Source organism: Atta colombica, unplaced genomic scaffold, assembly GCF_001594045.1.
Source record: "Atta colombica isolate Treedump-2 unplaced genomic scaffold, Acol1.0 scaffold92, whole genome shotgun sequence".
NCBI classification, from domain to species: domain Eukaryota; kingdom Metazoa; phylum Arthropoda; class Insecta; order Hymenoptera; family Formicidae; genus Atta; species Atta colombica.
Genome location: NW_017259586.1, coordinates 1,298,503 through 1,326,150, shown reverse-complemented (window position 1 = coordinate 1,326,150; position 27,648 = coordinate 1,298,503). Strand labels below are relative to the sequence as shown.

Here is a 27,648-nt window from a genome sequence, read left to right as displayed (position 1 = left end):
CTTAAAAATTCTTGCTAATTTTTGAGATTATTTTTTAGAACTATTTCAATTTATCTCAATTATAACGGGCTTTATTTCTCATAAACTGTATATTACATACTTTTTTATACAATATTTATACAATATATTTTTTCAATTTATAATTTATTCAATACCTACATAGGAAGAATGGTTTTGTGTCTAAAAATTTAGCTAGAAATCTGAAAATAATTTTGTTGGATCAACAAACTAATTATATAGTAGAACATTGATAATGCAAATAATGCAAAAAGTTTTAACATTCTAAGCAGTTTAAGCGTCCTACAATTATTTTGATAGTCCAATCAAAAATATTATGATTAGATTTGTATGTAATAGCTAAATTTTTAGATATTTCAACAAAATTGTTCTTACGAATAATGTATTAAAAAAATGAAATCAGTTAAGTAACAAAAATCAATGTGAATTGAACTTCAAGAATTAATAAAAAAAAGAGTAATCAATAATACTGTTTATTTAAACTTTTCTTTTTAGGAGATAAAGTCGACACAACTCAAGTAAGAAGTTGAAAAGTGATGATATCATCACATGATATGTTTTTTTCTTTTATTTCTATCATTCAATTCTTTAAAATTCGATAACTATAAAATCACATAATGAATGAAATTATTTCTAATATATTTTTCAAATTATTTGTAATTTTAAAAAGTCATGTATTTGGGAACATTTGGAACAATCCATTACGTGATTTACATGTTTAATTACATGATTTCATGCAACTGTGTGACGTGATTTTTTTTTTAATAGGAAACGTTTTAATAACATTTTATTGATGTTAAAGACATCATTAAGACATTATTTGATATCAATTTGCTGTTGGAAAATTTCGTTCTATCTTTGTTTTTTTTTTTTGTTTAATGTCAAGGATAGACCAACTGTCTGTGTTTCGTAAAAGGAAATTTTATTTAACCTTTGAATGCTACTCATATTTTTCTTACATTAACATTCTGGATGAAATTCACATTAAAAATTGTTTACATTTTTTTATGTCTTCTAAGTTGCAAAATGTAGAATAACAAAAATAAATTTTAATGTAAAAAATAAACTTTAATGTTAAACAGTTTTAATAAATGTTATTTTAAGCATAAAACTTTAACAATAAAAACTTTAAAGTAATATAAATTTGAATTAGCACTTAAGTAAAAATACAATAACATAGAATCCGATAAAAAAATTTTCATAAATATATATGTATATATATGTATAAACATACATAAATATTAATAAACATGTTGTAAACATTAATAATCATATATGTCCATACATGTTTGTCTCTCTTTTTTTTTAAAGTTACCTTTTGTAATAGAAATATTAACAGTAATGTGAAAACAAAAAAAAATTAAAAGATTAATTTTCACACTATATTTGTTTAAAAAAAATCAAGTTTGATGAAATGTAAAAAAATTTCTTATGTATAATTATATATAAATTAATAATTGTGTATGAGCAATTTTTTTATATTTCTTCAAATTTGTTTTTTTCTGTGAAAATGCCCTTTAATTATTTTTTTTGTTTTCACATTATTTTTATTATTTTCATTACACTAAAAAGTAATTTTACAAAAGAAAGAGGGATGAACATGTATGAACATATTTCATATATGATTGTAACATGTTAATTTTGTATGTTTGTGTATATTTATGTATGACAAATTTTTTATCGAAAAGTTGAAATATATATTGGGTTGGCAAGTAAGTACTTGCGTTTTTTTTAAAAGAATGCTGAAGCCAATTTTTTTTTATTGTACGAAATAACTTTATTCGATGATATAAAAACCTAAGTGCGATTTGACATCATCATCATTGGAAAGTTTTTCCATTCAAAAAATTTTGCAATGATCGAAATAAATGATAGTCCGAGGGTGCAAGATCAAGTGAGGGACAAGTAGCAACACATCCCAATCAAGCCCCAATAATTTTTGCCGCATGGCCAAAGATGTGTGGTCTTGCATTGTCATGATGAAAGACGATTCCTTTGCGATTCACTAACTCTGGCCGTTTTTCTTTGATTGCTTCCTCCAGTTTCATTAGTTGTTGATAGTAGACGTCTAAATTAATCGTTTGATTTCTTGGAAGCAGCTCAAAATACACGACACCTTTGAAATCCCACCAAATTAATAGCATTATTTTTTTTATGCAGTTCGGCTTTCGATGAGATTTGTGCTGGTTCAGTTAGACTTAAACCATGATCGTTTTCGATTGGTGTTATTATAGACGATCCATTTTTCATCACCCGTAATAATTCACTTCAAGAAAGAGTCGATTTTATTGCGTTTGTAAATCGCAAATGTTGATTCGTTGAGTTATGTGAATTTCTTTTAATTCATGAGGAATTCAAATATCAAACTTTTTAACGACTCCAAAACATTTCGAATGAACAATTTTCAATTGTTGTTCATTTAACCTCTCTTCTATCTCCCGCACACTTATATAACGATTCGATTCAATTATGCTTGATTTGGTCATCATCAGCATCAGTAAGTCGACCGGAATATTGGTTATCTTTAAGTGAAAAATCTCCAGAACGGAATTTGGCAAACCAATGTCGACACTGTCGTTCTGTTAAGGCTTCCTCACCATACACAGTACATAACTTCTTATGAGCTTCAGATGCTTTCATTCTATTTTGGAAAAAATAAAGCAAAACATGACGAAAATGCTCATTTTTACACTCCATGTTTAAACAATTGCTGAACAAAAACTAAATGTTCGATCGATGTAATTTTTTTACTGAATAAAGAGTTCAGTTGTCAAACAAGCATATAATTTTAATACATAGAAGCGTCAAAATACCAAAAACTTCAATCAGCACCATCTAGTGAACACTGCAATTACTTTCTTGTCAACCCAATATGTATAGATAACATTAAATGTATAGATATTAATAAATTCATTTGTTTCTTTCACATTTATGTCTCTTTTATGAACAACGTATCTAATATTTAATATTTGAAAACTTTCTTTTTTTTTATCTTTTTAAAATTTAACTTTTTATTTATTTTACTTTACTATATATTATTAGATATATATATTTTTTTAATATATCACATCCACAGATAAATATTCATTAATGATACAATTATTCGTAATGTTATAGAAAACTTTCATAATATATATTTGAAAAAGTACTTTTAAGTGGGTATTCATAGTCTGATCTTATATTCAAGTCTTAAGTACGGTCTTAAGTACGGTCTTAAGAAGTCACGAACCAATCAGAGAACTGCATTAGTGTCTTAAGACATTATTTAAGACGGTCTTGAAGTAAGACTCGATTATGAACACCGGCCTTATTATTGAAAGCAACAAAAGAATTGGAAATTAGTGTATCATGAGCAAGCATGATGGCAATACCACCGCGAACAGCTGTGAGCTGAGTTCAATTCGCAATGGTGCCATTACACTGTTTTGCACTTTGGAGTAAATGCAGTAGATGGTCGCGCTCGGAATTACTTTACATTTAAAGTTATTTCGCACGTGCGGAAAAATATTATAATTCAAGTCACGAATCAGAACTTCAATAAGGTGTATCCGCATCTGGAACATACGTTGAAAAACGCTGGTTTCATAGCGATTGATGGAGAATTCACAGGCATAGAAAGCGATGATGTAAGAAATAGGTTAGTTTATACTGTCGGGAACGAATTCGAATAAGTAAGATTTTGATGGATGATGATGATAATATTTGATGTTTTACCGTAGCTTATTCGATTCCATACACGAGCGCTACGAGAAAAATAAGAGTCACATTCAACCGTATATAATAATTCAATTCGGTATTTCGACGTTTCAACGAGTTCACGATGAGAATAAATACACTGCGGAGGCTTTCAATTTCTTTCTGCTGCCTAGAACAATACCGTCAAAAAATAGACATTTTCTTTGGCAGATAAGGTCACTAGAGTTCCTGACTATGTATGGATTTGATTTTAATAAAGTATATATGCATTGTATATATATTTGTTATATTATTTCTTACTAGCAATTTGTTTCATAGATAACAAACTTACATTATTTGTTATTATTTTGATTTCAATGATTTAAAAATCTCAAATTATATCTAATATTTTATTTAGCAAAAGAATATATATATATATATGTAAAAATTTTTTAGCTTGCATGCAATGGTATTTCGTATCTTGATCAGATCGACAAGACATTCTTAGAACAACAGATACAAGAGAATACATTGTTCAACAACGTGGAACAATCTCTTTCTTATAAGGAGGAAGATGATTTTAAAAATGCAATCATTAAAATATTTGGCTAAATGGCTGAAGACAGCTAGTGATGAAGTAGAGTCTATTAAAGTTGAATTCCCTACTCCAACTTTGCAATACTTTATGCATAAAGAATTAAGAAAACGTTTCTCAAATATTTGGACTTTCTCTGGGAACAATGTGGTATGATCATGCTGCTCTTTAGGAGATAAACGTTCAAATATTCTTTCAGAATTTTTATTTTTATAATTTTTTAGATAACTGATTAAAGTGCTACCAGAATCGAGACAAATTCTGGAACAGGAAGAAGGCTCTATATTAGAAAATGTATGCTTGAGTCATATGTAGATTTTTCAAAAGTATTCAACCTTTTGGTTACTTTGAAAAAACCTATAATTGCACATAATGCTTTTTTAGACTTTATGTTTATACATCAATAATTTTATAAGTCATTACCACGTATGTATAATTGTATAATAATAGCACATTTATTTTTTAAGTTTTTTATTTATAATATACATCATGGAGATGCAAATTAAATTATAATTAATTATGAATATAATATGTTTTTTTGCAGAAAAATATATTGATTTTAAAAATAACATACCTCAATTATTTCCAACAATTTATGACACCAAATTCTTAAGTTATGAACTGATAAAAATTCTCCAAATACAAGGTAATTATTTAAAATATTTATTTATTTATTTGTATGATTATAAACATATTAAATAATTTTTTTCTTTTCAGAAAAATGGAATAATTCTTTAAGTGGCTTAATGAGTCATTTTACAGAAAGTCATGGAAAATATATAATGCCAGGATCGCCTATTATTGAACTCACGACAAATTCAAATGAATTAAATGGTAGATTTTTTATCTTTGATTCTGTTTAATATTATTATTAATTTATGAATTATATTCTTTAATTTTTAGATACTGTTTCTTCTAAGAAATTTCATATCGCCGGATGGGATGCTTACTTTGCCGGTTATTTATTTATTAGAATGACTCATGTATTTGCTACAAAGCAATATGAACAGTAAGTTATCAATTGTTATATAATTAAAAAGCCACAATTATTTATTTCTGCTCTTAGTATAAGCATATATATACTCGGTCTTATGTGTGATTTTAGAGGCTTAAAGGAGTTTACACATATCGAGTTGATGAATAACATAAAAAGCTTTGCAAACCGTGTAAATATCGTACGTGGCAATACGTCATATTTGGTAAGAAAAATATGAAATTATTATTTCATACTTTTGCAAAAAGAATAGTCGATTATATACTATTTTATATTCTATATACTATTTTTTTTTAATATACAAGACATACATTTTCTAGAGATTTGACGGGCCTAAACCTAAATCCACTCGACCAAAATGGCTGTATGTGAAAATGTTAACATCAAAACTAATAACTCTCTCACAGGTATTATATTTAATTATTGTATATAATATTGTATATAATATTGAAAATTCGTTCAAACCTTGGAATCTTAATCCATACTTGACCAAAACATATATAGGACTTGATGATTCTGTGATATTTTCTTAGGCTACATTCCAAAATGTCCTCTTCAGAAAAAGTTTTGCTCGAAATAGTATACGTTACATGTATAATATATATTTTGAGTAAAATTTTTCTTAGAGAGAACATTTTGGAATGTAGCTCTAATTTTTATAATGATTTGGAATAATTATATGTTTCACAATTTTATTTTTCATAGTTTTGTTCTATTCGCTGTTCTATGTACACTAATTATAAGTCTCGTAATATATATTTGCGTCTAAGTCAAGTATTGCAAATTAAAAAAAAACTAATAAAAAGCTTTAATGGGTCCCAAGGATATTTCTAGCGTCATATAAAATATATATTCCTTTTGGGAGTTAAATTTATTTCGTATATCGCTGTATACATGCGATATATGTATAAAGTGAATGATTTATGGTCAATTTGTATTGTTGTAAAAATATTTGCTCAGGTAGCTGAAAAAATGTCGAAGTTTGGTATGGTTGACGTGAAACAATATACATTGAAACGCATGTTAGTTGCAGTAGCAAATCACGGAAGGTTAGTAATCTTTGTCTTCTATTAAATTTCTTTTCTTATTTAAAACGTTTTCCCATGTTCTACATATATAAATAACGAGAAGAATTACACAAATTTTTAATGTATAAGAAATAGGACGCAACTTATACATATAGTGAAAAAGCTGCCAACTGCGTCCAATTTCGAGATATATATGAAAATATCACAACGCGACACGAAGAGTCCTAAGAAATTAAATCTTTATTTTTTCGATAGAGGCTGAAACTATCTTACTTTTGGTTTATTCTTCTACATATTGGATAAATATAAAATATTAAATATATAGTTATATAAAAATAGGAAAATTTATAATAGTATGAAGCAAGGTAGCAGAACTATTTTGGATAATCTTCAAGGGCAGTCGCATATACTCATCAATGTATCATACAAAATGTGATTTTAGTATGCCTTCTTTATCCATTTTCATAAAAAGCAATTATATTACAATACAAAACTCACATTTTTTCCTTTTCTACATACAGAATAAATTACAGATCGATCTCACTTAAGCATTCAGAATATAGTGGACAAAACATTGATAGTTTTTCACTCAATTTAGTATTTAAAAAAATTAAATATCATTTCCTAATTGTCACAAAACAAAAAATATTTATCAAATAAGCTCAAATGTCTTTAATTTTAATATTTCTGAAAGAATGATAATTATTTTTATTTAGAAAAATAAGTTTTTGAGAGTTATTGGAAAGCTTGTGGATTTAATAAAATTAGAGAGACTGAAAATGTTAGCCATAAAGATAGTACAATATTTTTAATAGATAGATATGTTTATCTCAGTTGTATCTAAAATCTTCATTCAAACTATTATATTTTATGACTAAGGTGATCGATTTATTTATTCGATTGACATAATTACTTCGAATTATTATATAGTGTTTTGTAATGCCGAAATATGTTCGGCCAAAGTTTATTTTTTTAGTCTAGTTGTACGATTGATCGATCGATTGTACTTGTCTAATCCGAATAGTTGAAAACATAAATCGACGAATATATATCGCTAATTCAATAAATTTGCTACAATACGCTTATTTTTTAGGGAGAGCGCGTATTAAGTACCTCGCGACTATTTGAATGCTGCAAGTATTCGCACAATACACTTTCATTATTTTTTATTGCTAAAATAAAATTATATTTTATATGCTGCATTCACTGATCGTTACGGATTGTTTATTAAATTGTACGTGCTGTTATCACTCTTGAGAGTAATTTTGTCTGCCTATCGCCAAATGATTTGATAAGAAAATACTTGCAACATTTTTGTGTGTTTCTGCACAGAAGATAATGCAGAAGATTCTTCTTCCTTGAAATTAAAAAAGTAAATCTCAACCAGTGAACAATTTTTAATTAAAAATTATTATAAATATATAGCAAGCAAAAGAATAAAATAACGAATGATGTAAAGCTAATTAAGATATGTTGGTTCACTTAAGTTTACAAAGATTAAATAAAATTAAAATTTGTGAAAACGACATAGCTTTGCATTTTCTCTGCAGAAATGAATTACGGATAACATACGAAACAATAGAGAAAACGATTGTATTTCCTGTCATCGTAGCAATTTAAGCATTTTCTCTACATGTTGCAAACAAACTTGTTAAAGATAGTAGACAAAGGAAAGATCAGTTTTGAAGATTAATAGTCGTGTGAACCTATAAAGGTAGTGCAATGAGCTTTCTGTAATAAGCCATTAACATAGAGAACAAATTTACTGAAGTATCTAAAAATTCAGCTAGATACAGAAAATAATCTGAAAATAATTTTATTGGACCATCAAAATAACTACATAAGACTTTCAAACATGATAAGCAATGCTAAAAAAGTTTTGACATTCCAGTTTGAACGTCCTACATAAATTTTGATGATCCAACAAAATTATTTTCAGATTTGTATCCAGCTAATTTTTAGATATTTCAGTAAAATCGTCTTTTCTATATATCAATGATCAGAAGTCAGGAACAGTTATAAGCGAGTCAGCAGTGTAACACAAGGCAGTAATAAGTCAATAAGTGACTGACTGCGTGGAGATGTAATTTCATTCCACTTCTTATAATTTAAAATCATTATGTTGATTATGTTAACGTAGATTATGTTATGACTGATCAATTATATGTATAATATATTGTTTGTTCTGAGAATTACCCTTCTAATTGACTGAAGTATAGTGACATAACGATCTTATGTGATTAATGCTGGGTGTAAGTTTTTTAAGATTTATGTAATTCTAACTTATCTCTAATATATGTTATAAGTGATAAGTAACGGCTTATTGTAAAAAACTCATTATACTTCGAAATTGATATACTTTAAAATATTCCTGTCCCCGAATTTAATCTTTTAGTAATCTTAATAATATGAAGAATAATACATGAATAAAAACTTTTTCCAATAATGCAATAATTGGTAATTAATATTTCATACAGTTATGACAACCGAAGCAAACATATCACAAAATGTGAAATTTCTACGTTTCTTTTACGTGTTATTATCTAATGCATATTAGATAACATTATATTGCATTATATAGATCCGTAATGATATTAAGTTATCTAATCGGCATTTTAAAAAACGATCATTATCACGTCATGCCAAGCAAATATTACTTCCTAATTTTGTAAGTAATAACCATCATGAATAATAATTTACATTATTTCTCTCTTATTTGGCATCTCTCTCTCTTTAATTCTATTATATTTACGTCTTCATTTGTCTATGAAAATGCAGGAAGAATTAGTAATGCAATTATTCACTTAACACTGCTTGAATATTGCTCGAAATGAAATTGCTCAGTCATGAAATTATCGAAGTCATCAATAAGAGACTGAAAACATTATTTATCACGTGAGAAAGTGAACGTATCCCGAGGCGTATCTTTCTATTGCGATAATAAAAATATTGTTCTGTTTTCTTTTGATAAATTTTTGTTTTAATCGTTATACTAAGCAGCAGTTGAGTAAAAATTTCTCAGACGTAGAAATGTTTTACTTGATAATTTCTTGCGTTTAACGACAATTGATTTCTTTCTATGAGTCACTGAGTGATCAAGATTTGATGTTAAAAAAGAGATTAATAATTTTGACATATATATAATAGAAAATGTAATCTCGAATATATATCTAAAGAAAAAAATATAACAGTAACAACTATAACCATACCAATTATACAAATTTTATATGCAGAATTAATATGCATACTTGAATAAATTATTTTATTTCTTCGCAACTCGGATCTTTAAAGACATCATCGATATTTTGTGTAGAAGAGCTATTACTAACGAAAGAGTTGAAATTCATTTTGCCAGCAGAGGATTCTACAATAGTTACAATATAAAATAATTTATTCGCTCTATATAAGTATATATTAATTCTATACAAAGCTTGTATAAAGGTTGGAAATATTCTCATTTTCTGTATTGTGTTCAATCTAACAAAATAACAAAATATATTTTCTACTTTTATTATTTATCAATTTTCGAAATAAAACTCTCGGAATATCAATATGTGTATCACAACAGTTGGGACGGCTTCGGCGTACACAGAAAAACTTCACTATGTAATAATTGATGCTTTCACTCGTTTAATTTGACGAAACGCATCTCTCGTACTTATCACAATCCATTAAATACAAGTATTTCGTACGTGTATTTCACTAATACAATTTCTAGGAAATAAGTGGTTTCATATGGGAGTTACATTTACGCAAGGCTGATCGCGACGATCGATTCGATTATCAAATATTATATATTGCAAATGTTCAATCACGTATGTGTATACGATACATCGATTACCTATAAAAAATGCGATATAAATCAGAATATAATCATCGATGAAACTACGGAAATTATATACGCTCATTTATTCATTATCCAAGTAATACGACAAATAAAAATTGACAATATAATTGTCGCAGCACTTTGTCGATATAATTAATCAATTCAATTGGTGTACAACTTTGCTTCCGCCGTTTTTTTTTCCGAAATTCGAGGCTTTATTGTAAAAAACTGGTTATACATTTATGATTCAAAGTATTGTCCATCGCTGGCCACTACTTTCTCCCATCTTTCGCTTACGAATCCCACGTCGAAAAAACTGGTCATCTTTTGAGACTATCCACGAATCGGTCCAATTTTTTACTTCTTCATAAGACCGGAAGTGCTGGTCAGCCAGGCCGTGTGCCATTGATCGAAACAAGTGATAGTCAAAGGGAGCAACGTCTGGAGAATACGGCGAGTGGGATAGGACTTCCCATTTCAACGTTTCCAAGTATGTCTTGACCATTTTCGCAACATGGGGTCGAGCATTGTCATGCTGCAAAATCACTTTATCGTGTCTCTCGTTGTATTGCGGCCGTTTGTCTTTCAATGCTCAGTTCAAATGCATCAATTGCGTTCGATACCGATCGTCTGTGATTGCTTCAGTCGGTTTTAACAGTTCATAATACACTACGCCGAGCTGGTCCCACCAAGTACAGAGCATGATCTTGGAGCCGTGAATATTCGGTTTGGCCGTCGACGTGGAAGCATGACCGGGAACTCCCCATGATTTTCTGCGCTTGGGATTATCGTAATGAACCCATTTTTCGTTCCCAGTCATAATGCGATGCAGAAATCCCTTCCGTCTTTGCCTTTCAAGCAGCTGTTCACAAGCAAACAAACGCCGTTCAACATCTCTCGGCTTCAATTCGTACGGCATCCAATTTCCTTGCTTCTGAATCATTCCCGTGGCTTTCAGGTGTTTTGAAATGGCTTGTTGAGTCACTCCCAATGATCGTGCCAATTCTTCTTGATTTTGATACGAGTCTTGCTCAAGTAATGCCTCTAATTCTGTATTTTCGAAAACCTTCTCTCTTCCACCGCTATGCCGATCTTCGACATCAAAATCACCGTTCTTGAAGCATTGAAACCACTCACGACACATTTTTTCACTAATAGCGGCCCCACCATAAGTATTTGAGAGCATTCGATGAGCCTCAGCCGCAGATTTCTTCATATTGAAGCAAAAAATTAAAACCTCCCGCAAATGAGAATTTGGCACGTAAACTGACATTTTCAATCGAGAATAACTTTATGATGCAGACACAAATCGACTAATGTTTCTATGGGGTTATGTTGACAGATGCCCAAGTTTATTGTATGACGTCTATGATCTATTTATTTCGACCACCACTTACCGCTAAAGCCATTTATAGGAAAACGGCGGAAGCAAAGTTGTACCTAATATATTTTCATTTTTTTATTTGTTTAAATACTTGTATTAACAATTAAATTATATTTATATTTGTGAATTTATATTTTGAATAGATTACAACAAAAAAATAGAACAAATAAAAATCTGAGTAAGAACTATTTATCTAAATAAATGTAATCAAGCGTTAAAGCGCAATAAATTCAAGCGTTAATAAAAAATTTTGAAGCAAGAACAAATAAAATAGATATATGTAATCTTTCATTATCAGTTATTCCTTTATTAGCAACGTTTTTATTTTTCTGCTAGAAGTGTTGCGATATCAAAAAAGCTATACCGAATATAGCCGCACAAAACGATCTTTCAATCTGATATTTCAAAATATAAGCTGAATGCTTCGCGATAAACAAAGAAAATTGCTCTCATAAATAAAGCATAGGGTATATATACTTTCATCTCGCATTTATGTCACAAAATAGACGTTTTTGCTATTGATTTTTTAAATTTTTCCTTCTACGGACTTTTACTTACCTGGGTATGGGCGTGAAGTAGATGATGGTCATGATCACAGAACTCAGACCAACAAAAATCCCAAATCTGAAGATCATGGTGTATCGGGATTTGTTAGCTGAGATAGCCAGAGAATTGTGAGAGAGCGTGGAAAAGCAAGCCACCGAGAGAAGGTAAGGACTGTCCAGCGTCGTTGCCGCGGATACATTAGCGCTGCTTGAGCAAGTTCATTGCCAGAGAAAAAGTCGATTCTCGATTAATAGAAAGATGTTTCAGTACGGAAACACTATAATGTGTATGTCATGCCGTTTATAGTTTCTTGGCATGGAAGAGATTATATACATGTATTTCCTCGAAGGATCTGCACGGTACCTATTTATCTTCAGGGAAATCGTGAACTTTGTGACCTTTTCGCGATAGTATCCTTTTTACTCAGAGCATTTCTCACGTTATTAACGATATCGCGAAATACTATTAATTAATTAATTAATTAATTATTCTGATAGCGCATATAATTTATATATAAATTTGTAAATTATGTTCTTCGCAAACGCGAAAATCGGAATGATTACATTTTGTAACATAATCGCTTCTTTCTAGAATTATATTAGAAATTTAAGATAAGATAAGAAAGATATTTTGTTAAATGTTTGTTTGTGTACAAATTTATATTTAATGATGTTACTTCTTATTTGTTACTTCTTATTGCTATATTTTATCTATTCTTAAAAATTCTAATTTTGAGATTATTTTCTGGAACTATTTCAATTTATCTCAATTATAACGGGCTTTATTTCTCATAAATTGTATATTATATACTTTTTTATACAATGTTTATACAATATATTTTTTCAATTTATAATTTATTCAATACCTACATAGGAAGAATGTGTGGTTTTGTGTCTAAAAATTTAGCTAGAAATCTGAAAATAATTTTGTTGGATCAACAAAATAATTATATAGTAGAACATTGATAATGCAAATAATGCAAAAAGTTTTAACATTCTAAGCAGTTTAAGCGTCCTACAATTATTTTGATAGTCCAATCAAAAATATTATGATTAGATTTGTATGTAATAGCTAAATTTTTAGATATTTCAACAAAATTGTTCTTACGAATAATGTACTAAAAAAATGAAATTAGTTAAGTAACAAAAGTCAATGTGAATTGAACTTCAAGAATTAATAAAAAAAAGAGTAATCAATAATACTATGTTCATTTAAACTTTTCTTTTTAGTAGATAAAGTCGACACAACTCAAGTAAGAAGTTGAAAAGTGATGATATCATCACATGATATGTTTTTTTTCTTTTATTTCTATCATTCAATTCTTTAAAATTCGATAACTATAAAATCACATAATGAATGAAATTATTTCTAATATATTTTTCAAATTACGTAATTTTAAAAAGTCATGTATTTGGAAACATTTGGAACAATCCATTACGTGATTTACATGTTTTAATTACATGATTTCATGCAACTGTGTGACGTGATTTTTTTTTAATAGGAAATGTTTTAATAACATTTTATTGATGTTAAAGACATTATTTGATATCAATTTGCTGTTGGAAAATTTCGTTCTATCTTTGTTTTTTTTTTTGTTTAATGTCAAGGATAGACCAACTGTCTGTGTTTCGTAAAAGGAAATTTTATTTAACCTTTGAATGCTACTCATATTTTTCTTACATTAACATTCTGGATGAAATTCACATAATTAAAATTTGTTTACATTTTTTTATGTCTTCTAAGTTGCAAAATGTGGAATAACAAAAATAAATTTTAATGTAAAAAATAAACTTTAATGTTAAACAGTTTTAATAAATGTTACTTTAAGTATAAAACTTTAACAATAAAAACTTTAAAGTAATATAAATTTGAATTAGCACTTAAGTAAAAATACAACAACATAGAACCCGATAAAAAAATTTTCATAAATATGTATATATATGTATAAACATACATAAATATTAATAAACATGTTGTAAATATTAATAATCATATATGTCCATACATATGTTTATCTCTCTTTTTTTTTATAAAGTTACCTTTTAGTGTAATAGAAATATTAATAGTAATGTGAAAACAAAAAAAAATTAAAAGATTAATTTTCATACTATATTTGTTTAAAAAAAATCAAGTTTGATGAAATGTAAAAAAATTCTTTATGTATAATTATATATAAATTAATAATTGTGTATGAGCAATTTTTTTATATTTCTTCAAATTTGTTTTTTTCTGTGAAAATGCCCTTTCATTATTTTTTTTGTTTTCACATTATTTTTATTATTTCTATTACACTAAAAAGTAATTTTACAAAAGAAAGAGGGATGTATGAACATGTATGGATATATTTCATATATGATTGTAACATGTTAATGAATATTTTGTATGTTTTTATACATTTGTATATATTTATGTATGACAAATTTTTTATCGAAAAGTTGAAATATATATTGGATTGGCAAAAAAGTACTTGCGTTTTTTTTAAAAGAATGCTGAAGCCAATTTTTTTGTATTGTACAATGAAATAACTTTATTCGATGATATAAAAACCTAAGTGCGATTTGACATCATCATTGGAAAGTTTTCCATTCAAAAAGTTTTGCAATGATCGAAATAAATGATAGTCCGAGGGTGCAAGGTCAAGTGAGGGACAAGTAGCAACACATCCCAATCAAGCTCTAATAATTTTTGCCGCATGGCCAAAGATGTGTGGTCTTGCATTGTCATGATGAAAGACGATTCCTTTGCGATTCACTAACTCTGGCCGTTTTTCTTTGATTGCTTCCTCCAGTTTCATTAGTTGTTGATAGTAGACGTCTAAATTAATCGTTTGATTTCTTGGAAGCAGCTCAAAATACACGACACCTTTGAAATCCCACCAAATTAATAGCATGATTTTTTTTTTATGCAGTTCGGCTTTCGATGAGATTTGTGCTGGTTCAGTTAGACTTAGACCATGATCGTTTTCGATTGGTGTTATTATAGACGATCCATTTTTCATCACCCGTAATAATTCACTTCAAGAAAGAGTCGATTTTATTGCGTTTGTAAATCGCAAATGTTGATTCGTTGAGTTATGTGAATTTCTTTTAATTCATGAGGAATTCAAATATCAAACTTTAACGACGTCAAAACATTTCGAGTGAACAATTTTCAATTGTTGTGTGTGATACATTTAACCTCTCTTCTATCTCCCGCACACTTATATAACGATTCGATTCAATTATGCTTGATTTGGTCATCATCAGCATCAGTAAGTCGACCGGAATATTGGTTATCTTTAAGTGAAAAATCTCCAGAACGGAATTTGGCAAACCAATGTCGACACTGTCGTTCTGTTAAGGCTTCCTCACCATACACAGTACATAACTTCTTATGAGCTTCAGATGCTTTCATTCTATTTTGGAAAAAATAAAGCAAAACATGACGAAAATGCTCATTTTTACACTCCATGTTTAAACAATTGCTGAACAAAAACTAAATGTTCGATCGATGTAATTTTTTTACTGAATAAAGACTAAAGTTCAGTTGTCAAACAAGCATAAAATTTTAATACATAGAAGCGTCAAAATACCAAAAACTTCAATCAACACCATCTAGTGAACACCGCAATTACTTTCTTGTCAACCCAATATGTATAGATAACATTAAATGTATAGATATTAATAAATTCATTTGTTTCTTTCACATTTATGTCTCTTTTATGAAGGACGTATCTAATATTTAATATTTGAAAACTTTAATATTTTTATCTTTTTAAAATTACGCATTTAAATTTTTATTTATTTTACTTTACTATATATTATTAGATATATATATTTTTTTAATATATCCACAGATAAATATTCATTAATGATACAATTATTCCTAATGATATAGAAAACTTTCATAATATATATTTGAAAAAGTACTTTTAAGTGGGTATTCATAGTCAGATCTTATATTCAAGTCTTAAATACGTTCTTAAGAAGTCACGAACCAATCAGAGAACTGCATTAGCGTCTTAAGACATTATTTAAGACGGTCTTGAAGTAAGACTCGATTATGAACACCGGCCTTATTATTGAAAGCAACAAAAGAATTGGAAATTAGTGTATCATGAGCAAGCATGATGGCGATACCATCGCGGACAGCTGTGAGCTGAGTTCAATTCGCAATGGTGCCATTACATTGTTTTGCACTTTGGAGTAAATGCAGTAGATGGTCGCGCTCGGAATTACTTTGCATTTAAAGTTATTTCGCACGTGCGAAAAAATATTATGATTGAAGTCACGAATCAGAACTTCAACAAGGTGTATCCGCATCTGGAACATACGTTGAAAAACGCTAGTTTCATAGCGGTTGATGGAGAATTCACAGGCATAGAAAGCGATGATGTAAGAAATAGGTTAGTTTATACTGTCGGGAACGAATTCGAATAAGTAAGATTTTGATGGATGATGATGATAATATTTGATGTTTTACCGTAGCTTATTCGATTCCATACACGAGCGCTACGAGAAAAATAAGAGTCACATTCAACCGTATATAATAATTCAATTCGGTATTTCGACGTTTCAACGAGTTCACGATGAGAATAAATACACTGCGGAGGCTTTCAATTTCTTTCTGCTGCCTAGAACAATACCGTCAAAAAATAGACATTTTCTTTGGCAGATAAGGTCACTAGAGTTCCTGACTATGTATGGATTTGATTTTAATAAAGTATATATGCATTGTATATATATTTGTTATATTATTTCTTACTAGCAATTTGTTTCATAGATAGCAAACTTACATTATTTGTTATTATTTTGATTTCAATGATTTAAAAATCTCAAATTATATCTAATATTTTATTTAGCAAAAGAATATATATATATATGTAAAAATTTTTTAGCTTGCATGCAATGGTATTTCGTATCTTGATCAGATCGACAAGACATTCTTAGAACAACAGATACAAGAGAATACATTGTTCAACAACGTGGAACAATCTCTTTCTTATAAGGAGGAAGATGATTTTAAAAATGCAATTATTAAAATATTCGAATGGCTAAAGACAGCTAGTGATGAAGTAGAGTCTATTAAAGTTGAATCCCCTTCTCCAACTTTGCAATACTTTATGCATAAAGAATTAAGAAAACGTTTCTCAAATATTTGGACTTTCTCTGGGAACAATGTGGTATGATCATGCTGCTCTTTAGGAGAGAAACGTTCAAATATTCTTTCAGAAGTTTTATTTTTATAATTTTTTAGATAACTGTGATTAAAGTGCTACCAGAATCGAGACAAATTCTGGAACAGAAAGAAGGCTCTATATTAGAAAATGTATTGCTTGAGTCATATGTAGGTTTTTCAAAAGTATTCAACCTTTTGGTTACTTTGAGAAAACCTATAATTGCACATAATGCTTTTTTAGACTTTATGTTTATACATCAACAATTTTATAAGCCATTACCACGTATGTATAATTGTATAATAATAGCATATTTATTTTTTAAGTTTTTTATTTATAATATACATCATGGAGATGTAAATTAAATTATAATTAATTATAAATATAATATGTTTTTTTGCAGAAAAATATATTGATTTTAAAAATAACATACATCAATTATTTCCAACAATTTATGACACCAAATTCTTAAGTTATGAACTGAAAAAAATTCTCCAAATACAAGGTAATTATTTAAAATATTTATTTATTTATTTGTATGATTATAAACACATTAAATAATTTTTTTCTTTTCAGATAAATGGAATAATTCTTTAAGTGGCTTAATGAGTCATTTTACAGAAAGTCATGGAAAATACATAATGCCAGGATCGCCTATTATTGAACTCACGACAAATTCAAACGAATTAAATGGTAGATTTTTTTTATATTCTTTGATTGATGTTTAATATTATTATTAATTTATGAATTATATTCTTTAATTTTTAGATACTGTTTCTTCTAAGAAATTTCATATCGCCGGATGGGATGCTTACTTTGCCGGTTATTTATTTATTAGAATGACTCATGTATTTGCTACAAAGCAATATGAACAGTAAGTTATCGATTGTTATATAATTAAAAAGCCACAATTATTTATTTCTGCTCTTAGTATAAGCATACATATACTCGGTCTTATGTGTGATTTTAGAGGCTTAAATTTAAAGGAGTTTACACATATCGAGTTGATGAATAACATAAAAAGCTTTGCAAACCGTGTAAATATCGTACGTGGCAATACGTCATATTTGGTAAGAAAAATATGAAATTATTATTTCATATTTTTACAAAAAAAATAGTCGACCATATACTATTTTATATTCTATATACTATTTTTTTTTAATATACGAGACATACATTTTCTAGAGATTTGACGGGCCTGAACCTAAATCCACTCGACCAAAATGGCTTTATGTGAAAATGTTAACATCAAAACCAATAACTCTCTCACAGGTATTATTTATATTTAATTATTGTATATAATATTGTATATAATATTATATATAATATTGTATATAATATTGAAAATTTGTTCAAACCTTGGAATCTTAATCCGTACTTGATCGAAACATATGTAGGACTTGATGATTCTGTGATATTTTCTTAGGCTACATTCCAAAATGTCCTCTTCAGAGAAAGTTTTGCTCGAAATAGTATACGTTACATGTATAATATATATTTTGAGTAAAATTTTTCTTAGAGCGAACATATTTTGGAATGTAGCCCTAATTTTTATAATGATTTGGAATAATTATATGTTTCACAATTTTATTTTTCATAGTTTTGTTCTATTCGCTGTTCTATGTACTCTAATTATAAGTAATATATATCTCGTAATATATATTTGCGTCTAAGTCAAGTATTGCAAATTAAAAAAAAACTAATAAAAAGCTTTAATGGGTCCCAAGGATATTTCTAGCGTCGTATAAAATATATATTCCTTTTGGGAGTGAAATTTATTTCGTATATCGCTGTATACATGCGATATATATATAAAGTGAATGATTTATGGTCAATTTGTATTGTTGTAAAAATATTTGCTCAGGTAGCTGAAAAAATGTCGAAGTTTGGTATGGTTGACGTGAAACAATATACACCGAAACGCATGTTAGTTGCAGTAGCAAATCACGGAAGGTTAGTAATCTTTGTTTTCTTAAATTTCTTTTCTTATTTAAAACGTTTTCCCATGTTCTACATATATAAATAAGAGAAGAATTACACAAATTTTTAATGTATAAGAAATAGGACGCAACTTATACATATAGTGAAAAAGCTGCCAACTGCGTCCAATTTCGAGATATATATGAAAATATCACAACGCGACACGAAGAGTCCTAAGAAATTAAATCTTTATTTTTTCGATAGAGGCTGAAACTATCTTACTTTTGGTTTATTCTTCTACATATTGGATAAATATAAAATATTAAATATATAGTTATATAAAAATAGGAAAATTTATAATAGTATGAAGCAAGGTAGCAGAACTATTTTGGATAATCTTCAAGGGCAGTCGCATATACTTATCAATGTATCATACAAAATGTGATTTTAGTATGCCTTCTTTATCCATTTTCATAAAAAACAATTATATTACAATACAAAACTCACATTTTTTCCTTTTCTACATACAGAATAAATTACAGATCGATCTCACTTAAGCATTCAGAATATAGTGGACAAAACATTGATAGTTTTTCACTCAATTTAGTATTTAAAAAAATTAAATATCATTTCCTAATTGTCACAAAACAAAAAATATTTATCAAATAAGCTCAAATGTCTTTAATTTTAATATTTCTGAAAGAATGATAATTATTTTTATTTAGAAAAATAAGTTTTTGAGAGTTATTGGAAAGCTTGTGGATTTAATAAAATTAGAGAGATTGAAAATGTTAGCCATAAAGATCGTACAATATTTTTAATGGATAGATATGTTTATCTCAGTTGTATCTAAAATCTTTATTTAAACTATATTTTATGACTAAGGTGATCGATTTATTTATTTGATTGACATAATTACTTCGAATTATTATATAGTGCTTTGTAATGCCGAAATACGTTCGGCCAAAGTTTATTTTTTTGGTCTAGTTGTACGATTGATCGATCGACTGTGCTTGTCTAATCCGAATAGTTGAAAACACAAATCGACGAATATATATCGCTAATTCAATAAATTTGCTACAATACGCTTATTTTTTAGGGAGAGCGCGTATTAAGTACCTCGCGACTATTTGAATGCTGCAAGTATTCGCACAATACACTTTCATTATTTTTTATTGCTAAAATAAAATTATATTTTATATGCTGCATTCACTGATCGTTACGGATTGTTTGCTAAATTGTACGTGCTCTTATCACTCTTGAGAGTATTTTTGTCTTGAGAGTATTATCGCCAAATGATTTGATAAGAAAATACTTGCAACATTTTTGTGCGTTTCTGCACAGAAGATAATGCAGAAGATTCTTCTCGTTGAAATTAAAAAGTAAATTATCTCATGGATTATTGCTAGAAACAAAACTTTTCCAAATATTCGTACAACGAATAATTGACTTGATGCCGTCATATTGTACGCGTAAGATTTTCTTCGTCATTGGCACTGTTCCCATCTTTATGTCGCTTTTACCAACGAACTTTTGCAGATATATTTACAGAGCTTATTAAAAGACCACCACTGTCTACACCACCGTGTACATTATTATTAACGATCTATTATTACACTTGATGTTGCCACATGTGTGCAACTTTTTGTCACGCGAAATTGGCTTAATGCGTTATTACGTTTATCTTGTCGCGGGATGATCGAGATTGTTGGACACGTTCTCGTTTGCGACGCAATCAAAAGCAATTTCCTTAATTGTTTTACAGCGCACAAGACATATTACTACACTTCAAGCAAAATAATGAGCTATACGTAGTTCCTTATAATCCGATACGGCATTCACCCTCGGTTCAACTTACCTTATGGTACGTATAAGAATTGATAATTAATCAGACTGTTTTACACAGACACAGCATGATAATTTGGCATGCATCCCGTTAACAAATGGTCTTTCGAAACCAGACGCGTGAAATAAACGTATCAGCCTGTTCAACTTATTTGAAGAAATTCATGCAATTATTTTTGTTTATTGGCAATCTACGATGTTTATATCTGGAAGAGATTTTGATTATCGACATTCAATCGGCTTCACGATTCCAATCGGATTCGCTTACAGTAATTATATTATATCTTCAAAGTGTTTTAAAAATCGCTACTTTTTCCAAAATAACTTGACCTGTCCAATAAAGTGTTCTTTTTATATCTATTCCACGATTTTTATGTATCAAAGGGAAGAATTAAAATTTATATTTTAAAATTAAATTTGATTCTCAACAGTCTCTTCTGCATTGATGCTTAAACAAGCCACCAAGTTTATTTTTATTTTAAATTTTATTTCAAATCATAGAAATATATTTAAAAAAAGAATTGTAATTATTAGGGGAAAAGTTCGTGGTTACATCTAACGGGAAAAACGCCACGAACTTTTTCCCATACCTAATATTTTTTAAATATATAACATTAAAATTTTATTAAAATATATTTTATTAAAATTTCAACGTTAAGTATATTTTAAAAATAATTACAATTCTTTTTTTTAAGTATATTTCTATGATTTGAAATAAAATTTGGCGACTTGTTTAAACATTAATGCAAAAGAGACTGAAAATCAAATATTAGCCGTTTGTGACTGAACAAAATAGATGATTTTGAAACACCTTACCCTGATGTATTCCATATCACGATGTTATAATTACGATTTCAATCAGTCGCAATGCGTTAAAGCCGATTTGATTCTTATAAGTGGCGGAATGCCACTGAACATATTACGTCAAACAAATTAATGGCTCCCAATTGGGCTGCGTTTACGAAATCTCTAATTAACGTTGACATTGCCATAGATGCAGAAGGCGCAACTCGCATTGCCAATTGTTGCGAAGGCATTAATGACTGATCTGGTCGGTTGTTACGTTACCTAACGTTTGTAGGTAAAAGATTCGCGTTCCTTGTTTTCCTGGCTGTCCCGTATAATCGATATATCAATCCACGTTCGTCATTATCGTGTTCTGAGCGCAATGAAAATGTTATATTTAGGTCGCCGAATTTGCATTCACACTCTCATATAATAAAATTCTTCTAGTTTATTATATAGAGTCTCGATAGTCTCAGTATTTTCATGATTTTTTTCCGCGATTGCTTGTAAAACATTCAACTTTATCAAAATAACTTGACCTGTCAATAAAAGTATTCTTTTTATATTTACTTCACGATCTTTACATATCAAATAGAAGAATTATAATTTATATTTTAAATTCAAATATATTTTATTAAAATTTTAATGTTAAATATATTTTAAAAATAATTACAATTATTTTTTTTATTATTTCTATGATTTGAAATAAAACTTGACAGTTTGTTTATATTGAGTTGTCCGGAAGTTCCGTGTGCCGACTAACCTATAATTTCATAAATGTATACTAAAATTTAAATTTTCTGCGTTTCAATTTTCCTTCAATATCGGCACGAACTTTTCGGACAATCCAATACTATGAGTACAGTAATGCGAGTTTTTTTCGAATAAAGAATATGTGAATTAAAATTAATTTTTTTTTTTCAAAAATACTATGATTACAGAATTGTTCGTATAAATTCAAATGTATTTTATTTATTGATATTTTATTGTTATATACATGTATATTAATATACACAATGTATGTTAATATAATATAATCGGCTTCTTTTTAACAGGGGCAGTTTAATCATTTCTGGCGGGATCTTCGCATGGGTACTGCATCAAAAGTTTCAGAAAAGCTCTTAAATGGACTGTAAATATCTTGAAGATACAGCAAAGAATATCAGTGTTTTATAATATGTTTTTTTATTGAAGAACATATTGTCTATAAACTCTATTTGAGTTTTAAAAAAGGATAAGTTAAAGAATATAACTTAAAAGAATAAGATTTAGAAGATGTCACAATTATCATTAATGAGATTTTTTTTTTTTAATGTAATAATAATGAAAAAATGAAGTATTCTAGTATATAATTATTTTATATCCATAATTATTTTATACGACTCTTTTTGTTTGCAATCCAGAACTTTTAAGAACATCGATTCCAGATTGGTGAACGAATCTGTTTTCACCAAAGTGAAAATTGACGGCTTTGAAATGGCTCTGAAACACTGCGTACAAAAAGTCATTTGTAACATGAACAACAAGGTTGTTTATCATTCCGTAGAATTAAGAGAGCGGAACACAAGGCGGTACGCGACAGAGATGCAGAAACGACAAGTATTTTATGCTTCGCCACAATGCTTGTCGCCATTCTATTTAAATTTAAGATTCAGCTCAGGAACGGAATCTTCAGGAGTTATTATTATTTTGACTCGCAAGAATTCTAAGTTGGATGAAGCTTGAAGCTCGTTTTCGAGTCAAGCAGGAAGTGATCGCACTTACCGAAGATACAGTCTCTCATTCTTCTTTTTTGAAAAAGAGTCCAATTATTTATACCGCAATCATGAACCATCGATTGCTACGCATGATTATTCGTTGTATTCTTTTTTCCTCGATGCTTTTCCTCTCGTCATCGCTCAGGATAATTGTATGTTAGAACTTCCTCACGTGTGTTCCGTGATATTTTTTTCAAAGCGGAAATTTATCTGCGAAAGAAAATGAGATAAATCCTTTGTGAAACTATATTTCAGCGTCCTCGGTTTATTATAGATTCTGAAAAAGTAAAACTGCATTTTTATTGTGATATTGCAAAATGCATTTAGGGAATAAGATCTTTTTTTTAATCTATGCTTTAGAAAAAATATAATTAAAATTATATTATGTTTTTATTATTATGTTTTTATTCGTACAATTTTAAAAAAGTACAAAATTATATCCAAATTTCTTTCCGAGATATCCGTTCCTAAGTGTTGAAAATAAAGAATTCGTGAAGTCACCGATTATGCTTCCTATCTTCCGCAATCTATCTTCCGATCGAAGTAATCCTGAGGAAGAATCACGTTGCGTTCAACCGATATCCCCGCAAAAGTTTTCTCTGGCCGCTACCCAAGGCCAAAACACTCGAAATAATGCAGCAGCAATTTGTGTAGGCGTACGGCTGGACAGTCAGCTTGGTCGCGCTGGTATCCGATGGCAGGTGGACTCCTCGAGAAATGGTTCCTCCTCTCGTACTACATAGACGAAGTTAAGGTCGTCCGTATGGGCTCAGACCCAGGACTACGGAATTGGGTTAATTAAATTGCTAAAATCGAAATGTCTCAAAATTGATTGATACTCGTGATGCAATCGTGATTCGCTCGATCAGATCTTGAAGAAGAAAAATAAGATTTCCTGATATATGGTGTAACTGATGAATGTTTTTGGAGATTTAAAAATTGAAAGTTTTTATATTTAATCTTATTTTTTGCAACGAACAACGATCATCTGTTGCAAGAATTAACGTCGCCAAAAAAAAATTAATTGTTATTATATTATATTTTAAAGATGTAAGTAATCGTTAACATTTTTTAAGTCAATTTTTTATAACGAAAATTCGATTTATGTGAACACTGTCTTTTTCATAATGTTTATATAATACTAATGTTTGTATAATACTATATTTTTAACTGATCCTTGAGTTACAAATATATGTGTGAAGGAGAGACAGATCTTATATAATAGACTACTTCTAACATGATTAATTAGACAATTAATATTTTTGGTCGATTATTAGATTTAATTATTTCTTTTACTGCTTGTTAATCTTATTTAATCTTATTACATTATATAATTTAATGATCTAATACGCATTAAAAAAATCGTATTGAGATATCAATCTCATGCAGTTCCACATACGCAAATGCAATCCTGGCGGATGATCAACGTGTACAAATACAGAAAATATAACGTCGGTGTGGGCGGACGACATTTCTCAAACTTATAAAAACGGTATTGGATCACGACACACGTAAACACATTTGGCAGCGGTGTAAACGTACGCCGGCGCTTGTCTGTGAAATTGAAATCCATTGGCGAGTCTTCAACATACCGGAACATCTATCATATGAACATATGATCGCACATCATCGCAATTATTGTATCATGTACAATGTATAAATTTTATTTCATTATCATTATAATATTGTAATATATTTCTACACCTCCCTTACAGAAATTTGATACTGGAAGGTAATAATTATTCTGAGCAATAAAAAGACCGAACAACTTTTGATACTCAAAATAAGTAATTTCCAATATTAAATTGGTTTTCTATGTAAGGATCCTCATGCATCATTAACTCCAACATCGCCTTTCATGAGATATCTCGTATTTCTTTTAACAAAAGACTGAATATATTGTACTTTTAAGAAGGAATGAATAATTGCTTTGATATCGAGTTATCGTATCGAGTCATCAACTTAAATAGTGATTACTAATTTTTAATATCTTAATTGAAAAATATTGTTTATAGTCAGTATTGAGTAGTCTAATACTCTAGATAAAGATAGATATTCTAGAGAAAGATATTCTAATACTCTAATAATCTAGATACATGTATAGAGATACGTTTTGTGTATTTAACTTGTATCTGAGATACATTGAAATTCGAGTATTTATATTTGTATCTAGATAAAAAAACACAGCTTCTGATTTTCAGATACTGCATTTTTCAGATACATTTCCTCAGCTTAGTCATAATTCTATTTTATGTGTAATTATCGATTGATTCCACTCCACAGAAAAAAAGCAGCTGTTGCAAAATTCAACAACATGATTGGTCTTTTTTTTTATTCCTCACTGGATCTAAATGCAAATCAGTCATATTAAAGAATTTTACAATTAACACAGCTGCTTTTTCTGCTGAACGCAGCTAATGATCTTAGATTGTGGAATTTCTAATGTATAGTTAAGCTGGAAATACAATGTATTTGAAATATTTTTAGTTTGTAAAATTATGATGAATGATATCGTCTTATAATTCTTATCCTAAATCGTTTTACAATATATAATTATTAAATTTTTTCAATTAATATTTTTCTAAATATAACAAAAATCAATGAATAAATTCAATAACTAATACATTTTTACACATTACCATTATTACAATAAAATTAATTTAAAAGCATCTAAAATGTATCTGAAGATACTTTTAAAGTATCTGATATCTATATCTATATATATTTTAATATGTGTATCTGTATTTAGATAAATTTTAAGAGTATCTTACTCATCAGTGTTTATAGTGTTTATAATGAATTTATTTGTCATTGTAATCTTGAATATGTATTGGGTTGTCCGGAAAGTTCGTGCCGACTAACCTATATAATTTAATAAATGTATACTAAAATTTAAATCTTCTGCGTTTCAATTTTCAACATCGGCACGAACTTTCCGGACAACTCAATATTTTAAAATTCATGGATCAATTTGGATTTGAGATATCTAACATCAAATAATGTAAAAAATTATCAAAGGAAAAAATATTGAGAAAAAATGGATAATAAAAATGGATAATTTTTTAAAAACTGTATATGTGGAAGAAAAGAGACATGATATGAATGTTTACATAATAATCATATAATATGATTTGTCTTAATATGTAACTTATAGAATGACGACGAATCATCAATTCGAAGTGGGACAAAGCCACGAGTATTAATGGAATTTCCCCGAAAATTGGCTGCTGCTCGGCAATGTCGAGTCTATCAAAAGCAACGTGAGTCCGTCCTCTTTTCGAATACCGTTTCTCCACTTGCCCCGTTCCTCTTCATCGTCACATGTATATTACGCGTATCCTTTGTCTTCGTCTTTGGCTCTTCTCTTCCTCTCTTTCTTTCCTTCTTTTTCTCTATCTTTTCCTCCCTCTCGAATGACGGACTCGTTACCGCTCGCTCACCGCCCGTAAAATCGTATCTCGTGACTTCGGCCAGAAATATGCTCTGCGAACCCACCTATTCGTTCGCCTTCACCTATCGGTCCGGTGCCATTCCCAGGACGACGGAGGAATATCGCCCAGCGACCGTACAGACGATTGAAAATACTCCGTTGCGGACTTCTCTCGTTGGCGGATTTTGAAATCCTCGTCGATGCAGCATCGCACCGCCTGGCTTAGCACCTGTCGCATCGTCGCCGATGGCAATGGAAATAGCTGTTATGCACAGACCGGAGAGCAATCATGGTCCGAGTGATACGAATGAGCACGCATGTACCTGCCACTCACAGTGACAATTAAAAGAGAGAAAAAAGCTTAGCTTTTCGAATTATATTCTTCCATTATATTTCGAAGTCACTAGACGATACTATAATTAACATCATTATAATTCACGTCAGATTTCAAGAATTTTGCTTTATTATTAAATAAGTATGCTATGTATTTTGATGTATATTTTTATCTACGTATGTATATTCTGATTCCTCAGATATCTTTCGTATTACACGGATACAAAATTATAACAGAATTCTACTCCGAATTCTGTCAAGATTTATAAATCATTTAAGTGAGCCATTTAGACATAGAAAATAAGAATATGTTTATTTTTTTATTTCTTTAGAGATATGTCTTGTTCAATATATTG

The 27,648-nt window shown here is 29.0% G+C and overlaps 1 protein-coding gene and 1 pseudogene across 3 annotated transcripts; both read left to right on the top strand.

The window, feature by feature from the left end:
• Positions 1–1,873: 1,873 nt before the first annotated feature.
• LOC108693554 lies at positions 1,874–12,517 on the top strand (annotated as a pseudogene).
• A 3,704-nt stretch (positions 12,518–16,221) lies between these two features.
• Positions 16,222–25,149, top strand: LOC108693577 (poly(A)-specific ribonuclease PARN-like domain-containing protein 1). 3 transcript variants are annotated; one of them, XM_018202597.1, is made up of 12 exons: positions 16,222–16,450; positions 16,533–16,767; positions 16,943–17,227; positions 17,302–17,506; positions 17,625–17,726; positions 17,798–17,914; positions 17,990–18,095; positions 18,192–18,291; positions 18,407–18,493; positions 19,086–19,174; positions 20,907–21,005; positions 24,919–25,149. In XM_018202597.1, exons 1-12 carry the CDS (start codon positions 16,323–16,325, stop codon positions 24,977–24,979), a joined length of 1,614 nt encoding a protein of 537 aa, XP_018058086.1. In that variant the 5' UTR covers positions 16,222–16,322; the 3' UTR covers positions 24,980–25,149. The 3 variants fall into 3 exon arrangements, with proteins under 3 accessions (XP_018058086.1, XP_018058085.1, XP_018058087.1); XM_018202596.1 differs by lacking the exon at positions 24,919–25,149 and adding an exon at positions 22,828–22,924; XM_018202598.1 differs by lacking the exon at positions 24,919–25,149 and adding an exon at positions 22,828–22,924 and having other exon boundaries at positions 16,363–16,439.
• Positions 25,150–27,648: the final 2,499 nt, after the last annotated feature.

Coding starts and splice junctions, on each gene's coding strand:
- LOC108693577 (XM_018202596.1), top strand. CDS start 16,323: ATGATTGAAGTCACGAATCAGAACTTCAACAAGGTGTATCCGCATCTG. Junction 17,228..17,301: donor CTTTCTCTGGGAACAATGTG/GTATGATCATGC, acceptor ATAATTTTTTAG/ATAACTGTGATTAAAGTGCT. Junction 18,494..19,085: donor AACCAATAACTCTCTCACAG/GTATTATTTATA, acceptor ATATTTGCTCAG/GTAGCTGAAAAAATGTCGAA.